Genomic DNA, 24394 nt, shown 5'->3' on the forward strand with positions numbered 1-24394 from the left:
CTTCGACATTGAAAACACGAATTATTTGTCAATTTAAATCAACATTGATGTTGTGATCTTACCGGGAAAAGTTGGGATACAGATATTTAATAATTAAGACAAAATAAACATTTTACCATTGGTACACGAATCTTGTACCATAATGCGTTTCAGCGCCATTTGTAACAATGGACTCGAAGAACGAGGCTAGACATATTCCATAAGTCATGTCAAACGGTGATGCCATATTCTTATCTGGAAAGAATACGCAACAAACACTATCGGTATAGACTGGAATAACCAGACGCTAGAGATTGCAATATGATTGAGATTTCTGGCGTATTTCGCCGAACATAGCTGATTTGAAATTAGAGTAAAAACGGAAACAACTGAATGTAAATCAGTTTATATACATTCATATTACATTATTATATGCATTGCGACGCATTTGTGTCAATTTCTAGTTGCCAAATATTAACGATTTAGTTAACGTATCTGGATGTATCAGTATACAGTAGTGCCATTGTTAACCAGTTGTCAATAATAATGAGTTGTTAACAAGAATTAGAGACACGAGGCGATCAGACAGCGTGTCGTCAATAACAAGCCCGATTATCATACTAGCATGCTCACAGAGGAATGTCCATTCATTACTCGATACTTCAAGTCTGATATTCTTTAATAATAGTTGGTGAGAACCGACAGTAAGCCTACATATTCAGTTATTCTTAGATAATCCGGAGTAGAAAAAGATGTGGATACTTCAGGTCTCAGTCGATCTGCAGCCAGGGGCTCCATTATTAAATGGGCCCTCAAATTAGTTTTTAAATACAGATGATTACCTCCCTTTATACCATAGCTCTTACTATCTGAGAGAGATAGGTTTCAAGTCCACTGAACACAAACTTGGTCATTTCAAGACTAACATATTGTACACTTTTATTTCAAACCAGAAGACGTTTTAAAAAGCCCTTCTGAAAATTACCGTATCTACTACTATACCCGTAGGTCGTATGCTAGAAGCACATATTGACTGCTAATTGTATTCTTGTTCAGGGAATATCTGGTAATTTTCTTTCTAAATTCAAAATTAGACAACCAGAGAGGATTGCCAAGCAAATCTAGCACCCATTTAGGATCCACAAAGGACGTGCAGCCTTCCAACAATTGCTGAATTCAAAATCCTCATGTTCCTAGATCTGTTCTGTTCAAATTTTGTCATTTTGCTTTTCCTCAACTAAGAAACTTTAATCAACAAGAGAGGGAAATTGGATTTAACGTCGACTCATTTTGTGACTAACAAATTTTTTTAAAATAATTTTAGTTGAGTGTAGGGGTCTTTAGCAGTGGGGAGAATCTAGAGGAACCAAAGAAAACCCATGAGATTGTAATTAATTGACAAAGACGACATAAATTTTAGTATGATTTAATATTTTTGTAACAATCTTAATGCTAATTCTTCATCATCAGGTAGGGATGCACCTACACCAGATACATCTTTATCTTCATCACTAGTGTCATCATCATCATCATCTTCACTTTCACTTTCAGATTTTACTTCAATCTTCTGTTTCTTTGTTTTAGGTCTATATAAAAAAAACCATTATTTTCTTGTAATTTTATGAAGTTTCACTTTTTATTGAAAATGAAAATTAAGTAAAATGCAGTTTAATGTTCTACTGTTCCGCACCGACTGGGCTAATGAAGACAGACATTATGCCATACAGTGTCCTATAAGGGAAATGTTGCACATATTTTGAATTCCAACTTTCAAGGGTTCTTTTACGTGCACGCCAATTTGTGTATCACTGACAAGGGGATTTCTCAGCCAGCCAACACAGACCAAACATGGTTTGATGTGTTTTGTGAGAGTATAATATGTGTTTGTTTAAATTTTTTATGTCAACAGATAAATTGAGATATCACCAACTGCGTGTTTCACAGCTGACAGTTTTGGACTAAAATTAACTATAAATAGCAAACAGAGCAACTTCATGACAAGGTATTGATGTAACAACACTACACTCAAGAGTTTCATCACTCTCATCTAATTAGAATCAAAGTTATTGTCGTACCTTTCATCATCCTCCTCCTCCTCATCATCATCACTATAAGATTGTTGATCTGTATTGTTATATATTTGATCAGGATCAGGTATAAAGTCTAATGGATCCTGATCATCATCTACATCACCTTTATGAAATACAACTTCTACTTCTTCATCTTCTTCTCCATCTTCAGCTGCTAATCTTTTCTGATAAAAACAACCAATATGTGAAATGAAATGAAATGGAGTTTAACGTCCTACTTTTCTGCACCGACTGAGATAATGAGGACAGGCAATAGCCATAAAGTTTGCTATGAGGGAAATTTTGTCCGAACAGCGGCTCTACGTCCTACTGTTATTTTGAACTCTAACTGAAAATAGTTCTTTAACGTGAACACCAATGTGTACACAGGACCTCGTTTTTTTACTGTCCCATCTGAGGTTTCTCGACCAACACCAGGATTGAAAATGGGAAGACCAGGTTAGCGAGGTGACGTCTTAATCACTTAGCCACTGCGGCTCCCCAACCAGTATGTACTGTTACTGTACGCAAGTGTTATTTACTAAACATAGAACTCTACATATATACTACTAGCTTTTAATATATTTTTAGCTAATATTTTTTAAATAAGTTTTATATTACAGCATACTACATAATTCTCCATAATTTAATGAGTAAATCTCTTACCCTCATTTCATCCAGTTCAGCCTTCTTTTTCTCCTTTAATTTGATTTTCTCATCCTATAATAGATTTAGGTTATAAAAATACTGATGTAACCACAATCAATTGATACCCTGAATGTTGAGAGAATTTTAGAAGCGAATCTGCACAAAGATTCCTGCAGAGCTGAGCCCAAGATTCCCCAGAAAATTCTCACAAAATTTTCAATTATTTTTTTAACACAACTAGTTATGCAACTCTCTATTAAATATACATTATGCAAGAGCTAAATCTGTCTATTGCAGGGCCCTTATTCAAAAAACTTAAACTAAGAGAAATTTTAAGAAATACTGCAATTCGATTGGCTGACCAATATGCAAATTGGATATATGCAAATTGATTTTACTGGTCAGCCAATCAAATTGCAGTATTTCTTAAAATTTCGATTGTATCTTAGTTTAAGTTTTCGTGAATAAGGGCCCAAGTCTTTCTTTAGGCCTGAAATGTTTTCTAAATTATTAATTAGACATTAGTTAACCTATCCAGACCATAATCAACTCTAGATGGCATCGCTAGCACTGCATAACTTTCTTTTACGATTTAACGATTAAATGGATAATCGAGACTTTGCTGTTTATCGTACTGACTTAAACAGTAATGATGATCGAGGCTAGGCGGAAATTTCAATCGCTTAGTTCTCGGTTCATAGTGGATCAATTTGAATGAAATTTTCAGCAAATTGCCTTTACGTTATTTAGTTTTTAACTACTATAGTGGGAACTGCCAACTCGTTATCGAATCTCCCATAATGTATCTTTAATATTCAGGTAGAGTCAATGGTTTTAAGAGAATCCTGTGGGATTCAAGTGAACATTCACAGATCTCAAGGTCTACAACTTTATTCTTTTATCATCATTAAATATATTTCTAGTCATACAAGACATTGTAGTCTTTAAAATGAAGACCTTTAAAAGATTAAGTTCTCTTACCCTTTTTCTTTGTTTAATTAATTGTCTATAAAGTTCTTTATCTGATTTATCAGCTTCTTCCATTCGTTTCTTAGCTAATTCTATATTTAATCCTTTCTTTTCTTCTACATCTTCTTCATCAGACTATATAATATACAACAATATGATATCAGACTATATAATACAACAATATGATATCAGACTATATAATACAACAATATGATATCAGACTATATAATATAACAATATGATATCAGACTATATAATACAACAATATGATATCAGACTATATAATATAAAAATATGATAACAGACTATATAATACAACAATATTATATCAAGCTGTATATAATATAACAATATATCAGACAATATGATAACAGACTATATAATACAACAATGTTATATCAGACTATATAATATAAGACTATCAGGCTATATAACAACTATACAACAATATGATATCAGACTATATTAGGACTCGGTGGAATTAAATATGACTGACACAAGGGCCCTAGACTATAGATTAGTACTCCAAGCATTCTACCTTCTTAGATCAGTTCAACAGCAGCAATATATCCACTATTATTAAGTACAACACAGAGAATAGAGCCTGCTAGTCTTTAGGGATAAGCCTTGACATTAAAATAAATGCTTTGAAAATTAATTATAACAATACACACCTCCTCTTTACCCTCATCAAATACAATTTTCTTATTCAAAGACACATTGGCTTTTCTTGCTAATTTCTGTTTTTTCTTTACTTCCTCTTCTCTGGTAATAGTACGATTTTTAGTCGATGTCAACATATTCATATCTATTTTCTGAAAAATTGTCAAAGGTATAATGTATATATCTGGTCAGACAACTATTATGCAAATATCCTGTTCCCTATTGGAATTAACTCAGGCCTTCAATTTTTAAAATATATATACAAACTATTTTATTTTGGAACTAACATGTGGGTCAATTTTAGTTCAATAATTCGCATGCACGTAGGGGTCTATAGCTGTGGGAGGAAACCTGAGGACCTGGAGAAAATCAACCAGGTTAGACAGGTGACTCAACACTTGTGACGTACAAGTGCAGAATCAAAACCACGCCACTTGACTTAATGACAGATCTTATGATCTAACCTGCATCCATTAAACCATTCGGCCACCCAACCCCCTGATTAACATATAACTAAAATCAATCATGTCGCAAGTAAAAACTTTGAATATATCCAGTCAGACCACAGTTATCTTGAATGCAAATATCCTGCTCCCTTGAAAAAACACAACACAACTTTATGGATAACAATCACTAGCAACTTTAATAGTGCAACGGTTCAACAAGTGTTGTGTTTTTTCAATGTTAGTCCTATCACTAAATGCCTTATAAACAATATCCTGCTCCCTATTAGAATTAACTTAAATAGCAGTCTTCTCTTAGAATTAAAATAACTGAATTCTAAATTGAGCGGGTAACTAAAATCAGATGTGATTCATGCCAAATTCAGGTCTTGATAAATTTCTTTATTATTGTAATGCAATAGTGAAATTTAGTACCGGATTAAGACCTATAGAGGCCTTATGCACTTTAAAGACTTTGGTTCCCCCATATATATGTAATTCAAACTACAAACAATATTAAACGATAAACAACCATCAAGTACAGGGTTGGAGTTTTTCTGGGGTTTTATACAGTTGTAATAATCGCGACAAAACAGTAAGAAAAGACAAAAAACAATGAAAAACTAATTGAAAGTTCTTAACTAAATTTTAAATTAAATATCTTGAATTCATCATCTAACAAAGCAGAAATTCTGTGGTGCCCCCCTTCTCATGATGCCCTAAGCACGTGCTTATTTTACTTAATGGTTAATCAAGCTCTGGGAAACTCAGTGGATCAGTCAGTGAGGTGCTGGTTCACTAACCAGGAGGTCTTGAGTTTGCTTACAGTGTTGGATGAGAAGGTTTCTCAGATGACTGGTAAAAACTCAGGTCTCATGTACACATAACAAACCCTTGAGAGTTGAAATCAAAATAAGAGTAGGTTGTAGCTCTGATGTCCAGGTAAAATTTCCCTTATAGTACACTGCATGAAGTAGGCTTGTCTTCATTAATCTGGTTGGTGCAGGAAAGTAGGACATTAAAACCCCATTTCATTAGTAATTCAACAACAGAACAAATTTCATGTACTTACACCAAACCCTTCTGGAACATCAACATCTATATTTTTTACTGAGAAGAGTTGCTCCCCTTCATCATCAACTTCAAATCCTAATGCAGCATTGGATTTACTGTGATTACCACTATCGTATGCACAAACCATTTTATCTTCTGTTTGTTCACCGCTACTTTCATTTTCTGATTGCTCCTCCCCCTCCCCCTCACTATCACTAAATGTCTTATGTTTACTATAAGGATCTGTATCACTAGGTTTTTGCGATGCTAATTGTTTATTATGTTTTTGTAAGAAACGTATCCGTGGCGGAAATGCTAAACCAATGGATCTGAAATGGTAACAATAGTTTTTACTATATATTCAGTTCCTCAAACATACATTATACAAGAGCTAAATTTGCCTATTGCAGGTCTTTCTTTAAGCCTGAAATGTTATCTAAATTATTAATTAGACATTAACTTATCCAGACCATAATCAATTCTCGATGGCATTGCTAGCCTGCGATGTTTATTGGATTAGGTTCCGATTTGCTGTTCGACTTCCATTAATAATTTAATAATGAAATGGATAATCAAGACTATGTTTTTATCGTACTGACTTTAGAAATGATGATCGAGGCTAGGCCGAAAATTTAATCGCTAAAATCTCAGTTCAGAGTAGATCAATTTGACTGAAATTTTCAGCAAATTCCCTTTACATTATCTAGTTTTTAACTATTATAGTGAGAACTGCCAGCTCTTTATCTAATCTCCTATAATGTATCTTTAAATATATATTATGCCTTTCTTTTATTAGTTTTACATTCATATCAATGAATATAACTATTAAATGATTCTTACATGTGTTACTGAATGAGCTGGGGGTTGGTCAAGTCGTCTAACACTTGAGCTTTAGATCATGCAGTCTGTCCTTGAGTCAAGTGACATGGTTTCAATGCCGAGCTTGTATATAACAAGAGAGTAAAGTACATATATATCTATGTATAGCTTACCTGGCATATAATTCTGTATCAAGTTTTGTAACATCAAACACTTTCTTATTTTTCATTAAATAAATATTCTTTATATAAGCTTTAAAAGCCTGAAATTATACAAAAATCATTCAGTTTATTTATACTTTTTCATTCTAAATACTACAGTCAAGTCCTGTGTACACAGGTTTTAGATAAGAAAACACGTCTCAAGTTCCATGCTGTATATAAATCAAAATGATTAAACCACAGACTGGTATATTATAACGAAGATAATAAGATGGCTTTCGTATGAAAAAAGAATGCAACAGCAGAAAAGCACGTTTTCAGATCAGGACAGGAATATAGAACAGATTTGAGAAAAACTGACACACATAGACATATCTTTTTCTATTTTAACAGCTAAGAATGTGTAGTATAAAAAGCTAATTGTCTCTAGGTAGACATTTGTCTGTTTTATCGGTGAAAGCAGAAGTTAAACCCCACATCCAGTTAAAAACACCTATTTTTCTTGAGGAGACTGACTGTTTAAGTTTATTATATGTACAAACATTATAGAAATTGATAATTTTTACATTGAGTTTTATAGCTTATTTTCGAAACTACCCAAAACTACTATACTCTCTTGATTGACTCAAAACACTTGATTCAGACTATACTCTCTTGATTGACTCAAAACACTTGATTCAGACATTAGAGGGAGTTGTAGTTCTGAGTGATCCAAGAAGTAATAGGTTAATAATAGTGTCTTACCCTTTGTGCCATGGCTTTAAGTTCTAAACAAGATGCACAATTAGCTTCTAATTTACATTTTAAATTGACTATTTTCTGTTGGTTAACTCTGAAACATAATAACATATATACACATAACATCTTCTAAAACATAAAAACATATACACATCACCACCTGAAACAAAACAAAATATATACAACACCTTCTGAAACATAATAATATATATGTATATATGTCACAATGGATGCTTATGACTCAAAACTTTGCTTGAAGTCAAAACCCAGTGATAATTTGATCAGGTGTATCAAGAAGATTCTAAATAAAATGGTTTAAATAATACACTTACTTGATTTGATTGATGGGTATTTTTCTATCTATAAGTTGTTTTACCATAGCCTCTTCTTCAGATGGTAATAATATCAACAAAGCTTCTCCATTTTGTTCAAATCTGAAATACAGGGCATGTGGATTTTGAATTGTAACTTGAAAGATTAAAACAAGTACGATAGTACTATGGACCAGGAACTGGCCATGTTGTTGGATGAAATTCAAAAATCGAATTCACCAAATCGATGCAAGATTGTTCAAAGAAAAAACATGCCAATTTTCATGTCAATCAGGCTTGAATTAATGGAGCCTTAGGCTTTTTCAAAGAGTGTCACCCCAAGAAGAACAAGAACAAGATGAGTAGTGTGTAGCGACCAATTCTTGGTCCCCCAAAAATGGGGATCTTCTATAAGACACCTTTGTATAAAGAGAATTTGCAATCTGTTAATTTTTGATTTAGCAACGTAACCGAGATAAAGGAATTAAAGAAGTCATCCCAGATGTATTTTACAAGATAAAATTCTGTGTGAAAGACACTTTATTCAAATATATGAAACTCTGTTATACTTCTTCGAAAAAAATTACAATCATTTTATTTCCATGTAGAGCTGGCCGAAATTCGACAAATTCCAAACTGAAGTTTTAGTAGCGAAGTGATTGTCATGATTACTAAGTTACTCACATATAATTTAACAATGTTATTTCAAAAATGAGTAAAGTAAACACCTCACTGCACATTTAGCGATCATTTCACTTATAATACATTCTGTTTAAGTAAACAGTCTATTCAGACACATTTTGACATTTGGCATCCATACATTTATGGTGTTCCAAGAATCTGAGACAGCTCATTTAAAGAACTGTGAATGAAGATAAGGATATGCAAATAACACTACAGTGTTTTGTTTCAAGATATAAAAGTCTCTGAATGCCATTTGAGGAATTGAGGACTGGGGGGTTGGATGGTCGAATGGTTAGCATGCGCGCGCTGTATCAGGAGGTCTGTCATTGAGTCAACTGGCGTGGTTTCGAATCCCCGGTTGTACGTGACAAGGAGTAGGATTGCCTGTCCAACCTCGTGGGTTTTCCCCGGGTCCTCCGGTTTCCTCCCACTGCTAAAGACCCCTATGCGCAAGCGAATTATTGAAATAAAATTAAACCATGTGTTAGTCCCGAAATGACCTAGTCTGTGTCGAGTGGACGTTAAACCCCATTTCTCTCTCTCTCTCTTTTGTGGACTACGTGGGTAAGACGCTGGCTTACTAGCCTGGAGGTTGTAGGTTCAATCCCGGTGCTGGCCGAGAAAATTTATCAGGATTTTCCAACATGGTTTCCGCTCGTCAGTGGTGCAGGGCCTGACAATGACAGCTGTCTAATCCTTCGGATGGGATGGAAACTGAGGTCCCGTGTACACATTGGCGTGTATGAAAAAGGTCCCTTGGTAGTTGGCATTCGATATAAGAGTAGGCCATAGTGCCGCTGTCTGGACAAAATTTCCCTCATAGCACACTGTATTGTGTATACCCATCTTCATTAGCCCAGTTGGAGCAGAACAATCAAACTTTAAACTTCATTTCATTTCATGAAGTCTTTTGATGAGCCTCTTTTTAATTTGAATGACGATCAGCAAATTTAATTATTTTTCCTCAACAAAAGTGAAGGGTAAATGGAAATATTTACAGTCTAATTGACAAGATAGGTACCTAGCTGTTCGTCCTACTCGATGTATATAAGTATTAACATCTTCAGGACAATCCATCTGTACAACCCAATTAACAGCAGGTATATCTAAACCTCTAGCAGCGATATCTGTAGCAAATAATACAGCATGTTTCTTTCTACAGAACATATCATACACTTCCATTCTCTTTATCTGATTCATACCACCATGTAAAGCTAGTATTGTCTGACCGGGACGTAATATTCTAAATGCTTCATGTATATAACGTACCTAAAATAACATACAATTATATAAAAGATATTAAAATAAAATACCATTACATAAAAGATATTAAAATAAAATAACACCCAATTATTTAACATACCTAAAATAAATACAAATATATAACGCATCTAAAATAACATACAATTATACAAAGATTTTAAACTAAAATAACATACAATTATACAATTATTTAACATACCTAAAATAACATACAATTATAAAAAATATTTTAAAATAAAATAACATACAATTATACAAATATTTTAAAATAAAATAACATACAATTATATACAAGAATGGCAAAACATTAAAGTTTTCAAAATCTGAATGGTTAATTCATATTATCCGTACATGTATTTGCCTTCTTATTATCAGTACACACATTTTAATTCATATTACATTACATTTCTATAGCAGCAAAAATCCACAAAAATATACTCACCAATTTACAGCAGCTGATAAATACTAAAACTTTACTATATAGATGATTCTTTACAAACGACCATAATACATTTATCTTATGATGTAATTCACAAACAATATAACTCTGAAAATATATATAAACAACCATAATACATTTATCTTATGATGTTAACAAACAATATAAATCTGAAAATATATCTAAAGGACCATAATGCCTTTATCTTATGATGTAGTTCACAAAGAAATATATAATCAACCACGTTCACACACAATATAACTCTGAAAATATATATAAATGACCATAATACATTTATCTTATGATGTAGTTAACAAACAATATAAACTCTGAAAATATATATATAATTTATTATAATTTGCCATGAGAAAGTAACATAGATTTTACATTCCTAGAAATAGAAATTGTAAATATATTTTGTAAGCTGTAAATACATACAACATCTTATCTACTTTCACTTTAAATTTTGTCAGTCGCTTCATTTTTGACATGTTTTGTTTATTTCAGATTAGCAAGATTTTTTTTGTTCAAAGAATATGACAATTTTTAGCATTTGCTTAGTTTTTTAAAAAATATATTTTAAAGCAGTTTTACACATAATTTAATTCTATTTATTGTGTTTTAATGTTAAATTCCTGGAACCTTCTACTTTTATGGGTTGTAGATAAGAATAGATCAAGGAATAATCCCCGATCAACAGTAGTACAAACAGATTTTATGTAGAATATGGTTGTGGTTTAATCATAATGTTTCAGGACTTCGACTTACAACTCTTTTTCAAAATGAAACCATTATATAACAGTAATATTTAACCCTTTAGCACTTAGACCTCCCCAATCCGCACTGTCATGTGCACAGCTGTGACACACGCACAACTGTCCTATAATACGGAAATTTATTCACATATCTCAGATGGTTTGAGATTGTCTAAGGAATAACAGTTTCTTGCTGTTCTGGGTGTGTACCAGTATTCATCTCTAATTTTCTTTATGAGAGAGAGAGAGAGAGAAATGAGGTTTAACGTCCACTTGACACAAACCAGGTAATTTCTGGACTAACATATGGTTCAAATTTATTTCAATTATTCGCTTGCGCGTAGGGGTCTTTAGCAGTGGGAGGTAACCGGAGGAGCTGGAGAAAACCCACGAGGTTGGACAGGTGACCCTACTCCTTGTCACGTACAACCGAGGAATCGAAACCACGCCAGCTGACTCAATGACAAGCCTTATGATGCAGTGAGCACGTGCTAACCATTCAACCATCCAACCCCCAACTTTCTTTAAGGAACTGGGGTATTCAAGTATGAGTAATATTATTAAAAATATAACTGACCTGTTCAAGTTTAGCTGGTGTACTATGTGTAGCATGTTCATGTACTGATACATACATTGGATCTTTTAAACTAAGTCGAGCTAAATCTTTCACAGATCTGAAGAGAAAAAAAAACAACCAAGATTAACAAAAAAACCTGAGTTTTACTAAAGACTACTTTTAATTTTGTCCTCTCTAAAACCATGTCAGTGGTGCAGGACAAGGACGGTGTCTAGAAGAACCCTTAACAGTTGGAATTCAAAATAAGGGTAAGCCATAGCGCCGCTGTTCGAGCAAAATTTCCCTAATAGCACACTGTATGGCACATACCCAACTTCATTAGCACATTCTTTCATTGGTCATCTTACAGAAACAATTTTGGCTTGTCAATAGGTCTAAAATTAAATACGGTCTAAAATAATATGCTGTCAGTTCAATGGATGGACATGTCGACCACAGATGATTTTCATGTACAGTTATAAATATTCTATAGTAAAGAATTGTCATAGCAAACTAAAATACTATATAAAAACGAAATTATCTTATTGTAATCTGATTGTGGCGATTTTGATACCATTTATAAAATCAATGATAACTTATAGTTTCCGAGCGATTTTGTACAATATTGTAAAAGCTTAATCTCTACATATTTATATCAGTCCAAAAATGGGTCAATACCGTTCAGTATTTACAAATATAAGATTAAGATGAATTGAAAATTTTGCAACATTTGACATTCTCTGTAGATGATATATACAAGCTAGTGCCATCTATCTTGATAAGCCTCTTTCCAATAAAACTGAATACAGCACGGGAGATTATCTATCACTGATATAAATTAAAATGTTAAATATAATCCTTATATGACATATAGAGGTAGATTTCACAAATTAAAAACACTTATATGGATATACTACTTCTGAATTTATTAACATGCTATGTTTTGTTACATATATTGTTATCAAGCAAATAATGATATTTAACAAAAATGTGATGCAATATATAGATAAAAATTGGAAACCATATAACAGATTAATCATTAATTACAAAGAATTAAACAGATGAAAGAAGTATGTATTGTTAATTCTTTGTAATTGTTTTCAATATATTACTTCTTTCATCATTTTTTAACAGCATTTTGGAATAAATACACATACACTTGGGGAATGTCATAAAAAACTTACTTTGTCTGTGTGGCTGAGAAGAGAAGTGTCTGTCTTGAAGCTGGTAAGTTTTCTATAATTGCATTCATTGCTTCAGCAAAACCCAGATCTAATATTCTATCTGCTTCATCTAACACTTAAAAAGGAAAATACAAAACTAGGCTGTATAATATTATCACATTTTTAAGAGAGCTACAGTGGCTCATTGAGTATGTCTGGCAAGGACAGCCTCTAGTCGTTCAGATGGTATGGAAAACAAAGGTTCCAAGGTTCCATGCACATGTTGGCTTTCACATAAAGGAGCCTGCAACAGTTAAAGTTCAATTGCTGTACATGGAAAATTTACCTTATAGCACACTGTATGGCATACGACCGTTTTCATTAACCCAGTTGTTGCAGAAAAGTAAAACAACTGAATTCAACTACACAATATTATATTCATAAATCCTTTCAAATGTTTTTATATGCAAAAGTCAAAGCTACCCATACGATCCTCAATTCACCCAATCAAACACTAAGGAAGACACAGCACAAAGTTTGACCCACACCCCCAAAATAAAATGTCACCTGACTAGAGCTGCCTTCTTTTTCATGCCATAGAGACTAACTCTTATATACAATACGAAACTTTACTTTTCAATGTTAGACTAAAATTTATTAAGTCATAACCGCTAGTTTTTACATCTTGTTTGAAATGCATGTGTCATTTCTAAGACAGCCTGTTTCAATGTCTGTGATTATTATGAATTCTAATAACCTGCTATTTGTCAGGTGTACTAACCTAATATTGCTCTTGTGTACTAACCTAATATTTCTCTTGTGTACGAACCTAATATTTCTCTTGTGTACTAACCTAATATTTCTCTTGTGTACTAACCTAATATTTGTAATGCATCTGCTGTAAAGTTAAATGTTTCTTCCATGTGTTGTAATAATCTACCTGGTGTACATACTACTATATTAGTTGTTGTCATTCTTTCTTTCTCTTCTCGTACATGCTAAAAATAGATAATAGTTACATACCATCTTCTACTTTCAATTTAGTTACCTTTTTTTTTATCTAAAGTTAACTAGTATTAGCTAAATATTATAATTGGAGTACCACTTTAATAACGTAATATTATGTGCGGTGCCGTTAACTAAAGAATATATACTATTCAAAAAAAGTAGGGGATATTTGATTTTGGGGGCATAATACTAAAATATGCAAATGACTACGAAAAAAGTCACTATAGAACCTAACAGAAGAAACATTTCCAGTTACATGTGACGCCCAAACGCACCAATAGCTACCGCATGGAATGCAGGTGATGCTTGGGATCATCATGGGGGTCCAACCCAAGATTTGCACGACTCTGACTTTGAATGTTACAGTCATTGTGGCATTGAATTCCAGGGTGGAAACATCAGTTTAATTGTTTTAGTGACCAGAAAACAAATTTTGATATGCGTCGGCTTACCCAAAATGAAAGGTTACGTGCCCTTGGCATGCTACAGATCGGCACAACACAGGCGGTTGTGGCGCGGACGATGAATGTTTCTCAGTCTGTCATAAGCAGGCTATGGTCCAGATACCGTGATACACAATCTGAACAGGACAGACCACGCTCAGGTCGACCAAGGGCGACAACTCAAGCCCAGGATCGATTTATCCGTACCTTGGCCTTGAGAAATCGTGTCATCACAGCAAATCAGATCAGCGCTCGTCTTCAAACAGACACTGGTGTGAGAGTGAGTGGCCAGACGATTCGGAATCGACTGCATAGGGGTCACCTTCGCGCCCGACGTCCTCACGTGATCCCTTGTTTGAGAGATCATCACATTCAGGCAAGACGTCGTTGGTGTAGGGATCGTCAACACTGGGATAATCGACGCTGGAGCAATGTGATGTTTTCAGATGAGTCAAGGTTCACTTTTGAGTTTTTGGACAGACGTAGGAGGGTGTGGCGTCGTCGAAACGAGCGCTTCCAAGACGTTAACGTCATCAGACATGATCGATTTGGGGGTGGTTCTGTTATGGTGTGGGGAGGCATCACTGTTGCTGGAAGAACGGCTTTACATGTTGTTGCAGGGCGTGTTACAGGCCAGTACTACCGGGACAACATCTTGGCAGTCCATGTTGTGTCGCACGACGTCATGGCCGCCGTTTCATCTTCCAGGATGACAACGCAAGATGTCAAAGGGCCAGGATCGTTACAGGTTACCTCCAACAACAGAACATCACCACATTACCTTGGCCAGCACTGAGTCCCGACCTCTCCCCCATCGAGCATGTCTGGGACATGCTTGGACAGAGGTTACGTCAACGTCAACAACGTCCTGCCAATGTCCAAGAACTTGCTGCTGCGTTGCAACAGGAATGGGACAATCTGGACCAAAATGACCTTAGACGTCTCATTAGGAGTATGCCACGTCGGATCAATGCTTGTTTGGCAAACAGAGGAGGATTTACCCGTTACTGACTTGGTTGTGATCCTGTGGTTACTTTGCTGTTTGACCCCGGGTATCATTTTACCCTTATAATGGTCAGTCTGTGCCTTACTTAGTCTAACGATCATTTGAAATAAATCGATGAATGTGAACTTCGTTTCATTTTGTCATTTGTTTCTTCGTCAGTTTCATTAGGTGACTTTAATAACACTTAAAAATCAAATATCCCCTACTTTTTTTGAATAGTATATGTTAACTAAAAGCACCCTTTTGTATTCTAATATGACAGTACTGCATACATGTATATATCTGAAATACTTTTATTGATAAAAATTTGAACATCCGAAATGAGAACTTCAATGAACACTGGACTGTTCAGTATCAATACCCACCTTTCCTCCTATGACCAGACCAGCTGAAAAATCATGACTTGTGCCAATTTTCTTTAGAACTTGAAATGTCTGAAAAGCTAATTCTCGGGTAGGAGAAATAATCAAAGCTCCCATGCCATCTAATGGTGTCCATTTTTCTCTGTACAGATGTTCTAATATCTAAATTAATATCAAAATAACCTTGAACATGGTATTAAACAAATGTTTGATGGGTTCATTAATTAAAGTAACTGTCTCGTTTTCTTACAGGCAAATACAAGTATGATCCTTCTCTAAAATGGGCCATGGTGTCTTAGTGAGAAAGGTGCTGGCTCACTACCCAGGAGGTCCTACCTAGGTTCAATCCTGGCCGTGGACGAGTCTCCGGATTTTCCGGCGTGGCTTTACTTTGCTAGTGGCTACAGGACAGATTGTCTGGCAAGGAATAGAGTCTTGTCAGTCAGATGGTATTAAAAACCAAGGCCCTACATGTATGTACACGATGGCATGCATATAAAAAAGAACCCTTGACAGTCGGAATTTGAAATCAGGGTCAATCTTAGTGCAGCTGTCTAGGCAAAATATACCTCAAAGCACACTGCATTGTGCAAACCTGTCTTCCATAGCCCAGTTGGTGCAGAAAAGTAGGATGTTAAACCCCATTACATTGTTTTCAAGTCTTCTTTAAAATTTGTATAAATTATTACTGCCAGTTAGACACTGTTAAAGACTGTCTTTATTACTAGTTCTTCAACCTACATGTCATACTATGCTAATATCACATTATTATTGTACATTTTTAAAGCGCAAAACTTCAATGACTAAGTGCTTACGACTATGTGTGCTTTACAAAATATGGTACAGAAATTAAGTATACAAACAAAATAAATAAACTAAAATACAAATAAGATATACACGTGAACATTGAAATCAACTTAAAATCTTATAGATTTCATTAATGCATAAATTAAAATGATTTTTGACCGAGGAAAAGCCTCTAAGAATAAGTGCGTTATCAAATTTTTCTTAAATAACGCCAACGATGAAATAATTCTAATATTTTGAGGTAGTTTCTTCCAGAAAAGAAGGGCAAAAAATAAATGTTCTACTATGAATGACTGTCCTATTAAACAAAATATCTCACACAGATGGGTCATACAGCAGGCCAATACATTTTGTAATAAATCAAATGATACAAAGCTTACCGGAATAAGAAATGCTAAAGTTTTTCCAGATCCCGTTTTAGCAGCTCCTAGAATATCATGACCTTGTAATGCTAGACCTATTGATTCTCTCTGGATATCTGTTGGTTTTGAATATTTAGATGCTGAAAGACCTGGAATATAAATGGAGAGATAAACTATAAAGCAAAAGATGTTTTTTTCAAAATCAATTTTTGGTTTAATTTATAAAATTGTTTAAACTATGACATTTCTTTACCCATTCAAACAATATTGGTAGATGTAATGACTAAGTTATACTTACCATCAAGAGTTAGTTTCGAAAGTGGAAAGTCAGTGAATTTTTCTACTTTTGAAGAATTTATCTGAAATTTGAGAAAATACTATGTTATTACTTTGTTTTTAAATATACTGTACAAGCCTTATATAGCTAGTACACAATATAAATTGTAACTTAAAGTAGTGGGATTTCACAAATCAAAATAAAGTCTGATGTATTATTGACGTGAACAAATCCATTTAATATGGAGAGGAAATTAAAGGAAATGAAATGGGGTTAACATCCTCCTTAATCTGCACCTTACAGATTAACAAGATGAGGGCATGTTGAAGAGATTGATTAAGAGACAACTTCAGTTGATCACATGTCAACTTTTGAATGTTGATTCTGATGTCTAAACTGGTTACATGATACGTAATATGATGATAACAATAGATAATCAAAGATTATGAGTGCATCTGAGTTTTTACCAGGCAGCATGTGGACCGCACATTCATTACACATCGCCCTCAAATGGATCAATGACTCATAGGATAGTCAATAACAACATCTTATGATAAATAATATATTTTTATTTATTGTGAACCAATATATATTTCTATTAATGAACATTAAAGGAGCTAAATCTCTATTCTTTGGCAACTAGAAATTGACACAAATAGGCAATGCATATAAAAAGATACCGGTACATGTGTAACTCAACATCAATGTTGATTTAAATTGACCAAACTACAAGAAGTAGAATAAGCCACGTTTGCAGTGTGGATGATTGAGTTAAAAATTTGCCTACTTTAATGTTGTCTCATTAACATGCAAAAGAATTGTAGATGATATTAAATAAAGTTCATAAACGTGTGTTACATGTGTTTCACTTGACTGTCAATATCGACATCGTGATCGTGTGTAAACGGTAAAACACGTGGTTTTGTTTACATCTGAATTGACATGACAGGCCTTACCTCCGAATATTTGGTCTTTAATACAGCGACTTCTTCGTCAATCAGTTGCCATTTCTTTTTCTTTACTTCTGGGGCGGGTTTCTGTTTGTTCTTTTTGAATTTGTCATTTTTCTTGTTAAATCTGCCAGTATTTGGTACCAATTTCCTAATATCCATCTCGATTTCTCACGCACACCATTAAACTCCTTATTTAATAGAGTTTTTAGAAGGGAGACAACTGTCAATGCATTTATTTAAGTGTCGCACCTACATTTAATTTTGAGCATTAAATCTACACTTTTACTTATAGGACACTTCTATATGTTACCAGAAGGGGTGGTGGTGATTTGGTGGTTGTGGTGGTGTTCAAGTGCTTTAGATCATAAGGTTTGCCATGGAGTCAAGTGGCATGGTTTCGACTCTATGCTTGTAGGTTCACCTGCCCAACCTTGTCTGTCTTCTCTGGGTCCTCTAATTACCTGTTAACCCCCCACCCCACCCCAATGCCTCAGAAAACAATGTGCATGCAAATTATTGAAATTAAATTGTACCATATGTTAATCCCAGAAGCAATCAACCCCCTATCATCACCCCAACCAACAAAATGTTCAAATTTACACATTGCATGGTATACTGTTATTTGGTGTGGGGGGGGGGGGAGACTGAGTGGGCCTGGATCCACCACTATGTGTCTTTAGCAGTGGGAGGAAACCTAAGGACCCAGAGAAAAGCCTACTCCTTGTCACATCCAATCTTGGGATTGCAACCACCCCACTTATGATCGACTACCCGATTCCTCTTGCAAATGTAAATAATTTGAATGTCACACAAATCTTCTGTGAATTTATTTTATTATGCAGCTGCCATAATTGAGAGAAAGAGAAATGGGGTTTAACGTCCACCCGACACAAACTAGGTCATTTCGGAACTAACGTATGGTTCAATTTTATTTCAATTAGTTGCTTGCACGTAGAGGTCTTTAGCAGTGGGAGGAAACCAGAGAACCCGGAGAAAACCAACAAGGTTGGACAGACAACCCTACTCCTTGGGGAATCGAAACCACACCAGTTGACTCAGTGACAGACCTTATGATACAGGACGCACATCCTAACCATTCGGCATTCCCCCCCCCCACCCCTTTACCATTAATTGATTTGGTAGCAAAAAGGAAATGAGGTTTAAGGTCCTACTGTTCTGCTCCGAACTGGGCTAATGAAGACGGGCATATGCCATACTGTGTACTATGAGGGAAATTTTGCCCGGGCAGCAGCGCTACGGTCTACTCTTATTTCGAATTCTTTTACGTGCACGCCAATGTGTACATGGGACCTCGGTTTTTCGTACCATCCAAACGACTAGACAGCTGTCCTTGTCAGGCTCTCCGTCCCGCATCACTGACAAGGGGAAGCCACGCCGGAAAATCTGGATGAACTTTCTCGGCCAATGCAAGGATCGAACACCTGACCTCCAGGCTAGCGAGCCATCCTCTTACCCACTGTGTCCCCTGATGTGGTATCAAAACATAAACTTTTAAATCATATGATAAATAAATTGTTTATTTAAAAAGAGATACAAAGAAATTGTTTAAGTTCATTACATATTCTATTATACTCGTATCACTCAATCACACTAAATTAAATGCTTCTATTCACTTTAATCTTCTAATTTTACTAAAGTACATCGGACCAAAATTAGCAATCAATGATGGAAGAACTAGTTGTCCATATCTACAACCTTTATAAAATCTAAAAGTGTCTTTAAATTTATGAGCAATACATGAAATGTCTTGTATTACGATATCTATTTGAGTTTCATTCCATATTTCTTCAATAGCGGCCTGAATAACTCCATCATTTTGTGGTGGTGACAGAGTACATGTTGAATAAACAATCGATCCACCAGGTTTACACGACTTGATACCAGCTCTGAAATAATTACATTCAAATATCTGTCAAGTTTTTCACATTTGTAATATGAACAAAATACTAGGAATAAAGTAATCTATATAGAGAGAACAAGATATCCATTTTTCCTTCCAAGTCCTATATTCCTCATTTTTTATTGTCTATTTTCTATTTAGACCTATATTAGCCAAAACAAGAACTTCAGGTGATAATGTATGTGTCAACAGAATATGATACCATAACTCCAATTATGTGATTACGTCACAATTCTAGTCACACCACATTTGTTATCAGTACAGTAACAACTCAATTCCATGTCATTTGATAGCAATTCCATCAATTTGGAAACGTTCCAAATTGACAATCAAGCAAATCCCTTGATGTAAATAGAAATTGAATGATTAGTACCAGGTTATATAAAGTGGATAAGTAAGTCTATTTCTCCAAATAAACATTGTAGAGATTTATTTCAGACTTTTTCGGAAAATATCAAATTTCTCACAGATTACTCCATGCTAATATCTATTCAAATTGATTATTTAACATTTAATTAATAAAACAAAATCAAAATGTCCAGACTTTGATTCAATTGGATTAAGAACAGGCCCATCAATCAGATTTCAGATAAGTGGTGTACCATTTACACAGGGAGCAGCACAGATTAATGGAATTTCAGTTCAACATATCTTTGTAAATACTGAATGGAACTGAACCATTTTACAAAATTGTAGTTTGAAGGGATTCCTATATTGCTCAATATTCACCCAAAACATGCTCTCAGACTTGAATAAAATGATACGTACACTAGAAGTTGTTTTTGTTTATCAGCTAATAAAAGACGTTCATTATCTCTTGATACAGAGAAGAGATTATTCTCAGTGTCCTCCATTAAAACATGTCGATCTGTATTACACGGTACATCAACTAAAACCTACAAGGGAAAAAAAATCATTTCATATTCATTCAAAAATATCAATTAATCACATTGCAATAAGGAGTTGAGTTGAAAAGAGCTTGATGTTCATGATAACGACAATTTCTTTATTATATCGAGATATTAGATAATACGAAAATGCTCATTCAGTAGACACATGATTCATTGACTGATGGGTCCGGAGATGTTTCGGTCATTTTGTTTATCAAGTGGTCATGACTGGCATATATGGCCAATCTGGAACCCATGCTCTATACAATAGATTCTAAAGGATACATTTTTTAAATCGAGATATCAGAAAAAAATGAAAAAGTTCATTCAGTGACGAGTGTTAAAAGCTCCATGTAGAATCATGAAGGTTATACACCAACTTTTATCTGATGAGAAATGTGTTCATAAATAGATGTGGACTGACAGACAGATAGGGGTCACGATTATATATATCTCGACTAAATCATATCAACCATCAAAATTTATATTCTACCTTATCATAATCTGGTGTATTAAATTCCTCGCCATGATGTTTAGTGATTGTTAAAGAATTTTCTTTATCAGGACAATACCAGCGTAGAATTTCTGTCAATCTTCTCAATCTACTTGATGCTATGTCGTTGCTTGTTAATGAACCTAAACAAAATAGTACTAATCCAATTATACAATATATTTTAATCAATACATGCCTTTTTGAAAATATACATTTTATTCCCAGCATAAAATATTAATTGAAGTTAACTAATGTTAAAGTTTTAATCTGTTGTGGAGGGAAATCAAACTCATGATAGTTTGCCTTATTAAAATTATTCACATTTGTAATGGTGAACCCAGGGTCCAGATTCTATTTTTGGTGTCCAGGCCTGAAATTGCATTCACAGCATTCCATTTTCTAAGGGAGGCCATCCAGACCCCCTTATCGAGGTTTTCGTGCCTTCAACACTTGCAAATTGTCACTACAATAACTCAGTAATTTATAAGGTGATCTGAAATCACCCACCCCAGCTGGAAATCCTTGATCAGCCAATAGAACAGATTTACTGTACCTGGTAACAGTGTTTGTAATATAGCCAGACTTTTTCCACCTGGTGCAGCACATAAATCTAAAACTTTATCATTAGGTTTAATATCTAACGCTATCACAGGTAAAATAGATGCAGCATCTAACATATAATAACCTGCAATACAAAATATGGATTTGAAACTTTATCAACAGGTTTTTAAACTTCAAACATAAAGTCTGCAATAGAAAACACTGATTTGAAACTTTATCATTAGGTTTTTAAACATCAAACATAAAGTCTGCAATAGAAAACATTGATTTGAAACTTTATCATTAGGTTTTTAAACATCAAACATATAGTCTGAAATAGAAACACAGATTTGAAACTTATCATTAGGTTTTTAAACATCTACAATAACCTGTAACAGAAAACTAGAATCTGTTACAGTGGCAGGGACATGGTTTAAAAAGTGTGGCAGGGGGGGGTGGGGGAATTATTGGTGGATTGTATTGATGGCGGAGCGACAGTGCCCACATGCGAAGCACTGAAGTCTGCAAGGAGATCAGGTCAATTTTACTCCCAAATTTACCGCCAGTCATTTATTATATCCCAGTTTTATAATAATATCGAACAAGTTGATTGTATCGATCTATAGTGGAAACATTCTAGGTTTAGTCACCAATTTATCCAAGTCCACCTCCGCAGTGATATCACGCTCCCTGCTGCCTATTCATGCACGAAGGTACATATTCATGATTTTCACCATGCTGTGTAATCTCACATGAAGGTACTACCCCCGATTTTCTTTGCATTTTCACACTAATCCCAGGACTCATATTGTTGATGCCCCCCCCCCCACCCAACATGACACATGGCTCTGCCTCTGACTTCCTGTCACATACATGCTTGGCATCCAACAATGCCATTTGACTCAATGACAGACCTTATGATCTAAAGCACAAAAGACCAACGGATGGTGATATTTCAACAACTAATAACTAGTCAACCAATCATTTAACATAATCAATCATCATCTACCTAATAAGCCCGCAGGATCGGGCTTAGGTGGAGGAAAATCAGAAACATTTCCAGGTTTAAAAGTAAAAACTTTAAGATGGTCAGGTAGAGTTATCTCCTCATCTTTCACAACATCAACATTGATATCATTGTCAATAAAAACACCCTTATACGATTCTTCTATTAGCAAGGATTCTTTTTCAGTATAGACTCTTTCTACTGGAACAAACTCATGCAAATCAGAGTCCTTTGCTAAATCTGGATTCACAAATTCTTCATCATCGCTCGACTCTGAATCATCTGATTCTTTTAAATAAAGGTCATCTGATAGGTCCAAATTTTGTTTTTGATCTATTGATGAAATCAATTCTTCATATTTGACAGGTTTTTCTGATTGATGTTTAACTTCTTCTACATGCACATGTTTCGCTTTTTCTATTATATCATGTGCTCCAAGTTTTGATAAAATGTTACACGAATCACAGTTAGAGAAATTATTGACTAAAGCCCCATATTTTTGTCCAGACAAGAGTGAAACACGAATTGAAGGCCACAAATTTTTATATACTGGTTTATAATAAGTGTCAAAATACACCAGTGCTCTTTCAGATGTTGACTGTTTTGAAAGGTTGAGAGACTGAAAAAAGAAAAGACATATTGTTTATATGTTGCCTGAGAAAGATCAGTGGAATTTCCGGCCCCTTGTCAGTGATATATGCAAGACAGAGCTATAGGGCCTAGCTGGCAAAATACTACATATAAAGTCCTCCTGATGGGACGAAAAAAAAACAAGGTACTGTGTTCACATTGGAGTGCATGTAAAAGAACCCTTGACAGTTGGAATTTGATATTAGAGTGTAGGGTGTAGCGCCGCTGTCTGGGCAGAAGTTCCCTCATAGCATATGGCATGCCCATCTTTATTAACCCAGTCGGTGCAGAAAAGTAGGACGTTTTTCCACATTTCATTTTTTAGCAGGATATATAAAAGTGATATTTTAAATTTGAAAAATGAAATATGTCACGTGTAATACATGTGATTTATGTAGGCCATGCCTGACAACGAGGCCCTGGGCTTGATCCAATGCCTCGATCCAACGTGTTGGCTGAGAAGTTTCTCGAGTTTCCCCTTGTGAATGCTGTGGCACGAGGGCCTGGCACGGAACAACGACAAGTCCTTCGGATTGGACAAAAAAATTGTAGTCTTGTGTAGGTGTACATGTTCCCTAAGCACACAATGCCCTTCTTCATTATCCCGGTCGATGCTGAAAAGTTAAATGGACGTGTACATGGATGATGGAAATATATGATGCCTAGAATTTGTAGATCTAAATCTGGTTTCAAAGAAATAAATGCCTAATTTTGTTATTTCCTATCTGTTTTAATGTCAAGATTTATTCTACCCTTTTCTTCTTCTGTTTGTATCTTTTGATCAAGACGCTACTATCAATTCGTTTTGATTGTCGGTAGATTAAACATTTGGGAAAGACGTTTGTCAACATTTTCCCATGCCTTCCGACTTTGACTTTAGCAATATATAAATAGACCCACGTGTTTCCGTCGGAAGAAGGGATTCGTTTTCTGATTCCATATGTTAGCTTTTCTTTGATTGGATAATCAATGTCATTCTATTT

At 34.7% G+C, this 24394-nt stretch overlaps 2 protein-coding genes across 2 annotated transcripts; both read right to left on the reverse strand.

The window, feature by feature from the left end:
- Window positions 1-1389: 1389 nt before the first annotated feature.
- LOC126811463 (probable ATP-dependent RNA helicase DDX10) lies at window positions 1390-18111 on the reverse strand. Its single transcript, XM_056099197.1, has 18 exons — window positions 17935-18111; window positions 17000-17060; window positions 16720-16850; window positions 15536-15694; window positions 13591-13711; window positions 12735-12849; window positions 11572-11668; window positions 10243-10347; window positions 9559-9806; window positions 7875-7976; window positions 7549-7636; window positions 6817-6905; window positions 5844-6153; window positions 4340-4480; window positions 3678-3800; window positions 2715-2768; window positions 2055-2233; window positions 1390-1565 (listed from the first exon to the last, which is right to left on the reverse strand). Exons 1-18 carry the CDS (start codon window positions 18088-18090, stop codon window positions 1406-1408), a joined length of 2439 nt encoding a protein of 812 aa, XP_055955172.1. The 5' UTR covers window positions 18091-18111; the 3' UTR covers window positions 1390-1405.
- Window positions 18112-19464: 1353 nt separating this feature from the next.
- LOC126811547 (5-methylcytosine rRNA methyltransferase NSUN4) lies at window positions 19465-24280 on the reverse strand. Its single transcript, XM_050537232.2, has 6 exons — window positions 24164-24280; window positions 22785-23400; window positions 21789-21920; window positions 21236-21378; window positions 20621-20748; window positions 19465-19838 (listed from the first exon to the last, which is right to left on the reverse strand). Exons 1-6 carry the CDS (start codon window positions 24260-24262, stop codon window positions 19562-19564), a joined length of 1395 nt encoding a protein of 464 aa, XP_050393189.1. The 5' UTR covers window positions 24263-24280; the 3' UTR covers window positions 19465-19561.
- Window positions 24281-24394: the final 114 nt, after the last annotated feature.

The sequence above is a fragment of the Patella vulgata genome, chromosome 2 (assembly GCF_932274485.2).
Source record: "Patella vulgata chromosome 2, xgPatVulg1.2, whole genome shotgun sequence".
NCBI lineage: Eukaryota > Metazoa > Mollusca > Gastropoda > Patellidae > Patella > Patella vulgata.

Coding starts and splice junctions, on each gene's coding strand:
- LOC126811463 (XM_056099197.1), bottom strand. CDS start 18,090: ATGGATATTAGGAAATTGGTACCAAATACTGGCAGATTTAACAAGAAA. Junction 6,906..7,548: donor TTAAAGCCATGGCACAAAGG/GTAAGACACTAT, acceptor GTATAATTTCAG/GCTTTTAAAGCTTATATAAA. Junction 2,234..2,714: donor CTGAACTGGATGAAATGAGG/GTAAGAGATTTA, acceptor TGTTTTTATCAG/AAAAGATTAGCAGCTGAAGA.
- LOC126811547 (XM_050537232.2), bottom strand. CDS start 24,262: ATGTTGACAAACGTCTTTCCCAAATGTTTAATCTACCGACAATCAAAA. Junction 21,379..21,788: donor ATTACAAACACTGTTACCAG/GTACAGTAAATC, acceptor TATTTTGTTTAG/GTTCATTAACAAGCAACGAC. Junction 20,749..21,235: donor ATACACCAGATTATGATAAG/GTAGAATATAAA, acceptor TTTCCCTTGTAG/GTTTTAGTTGATGTACCGTG.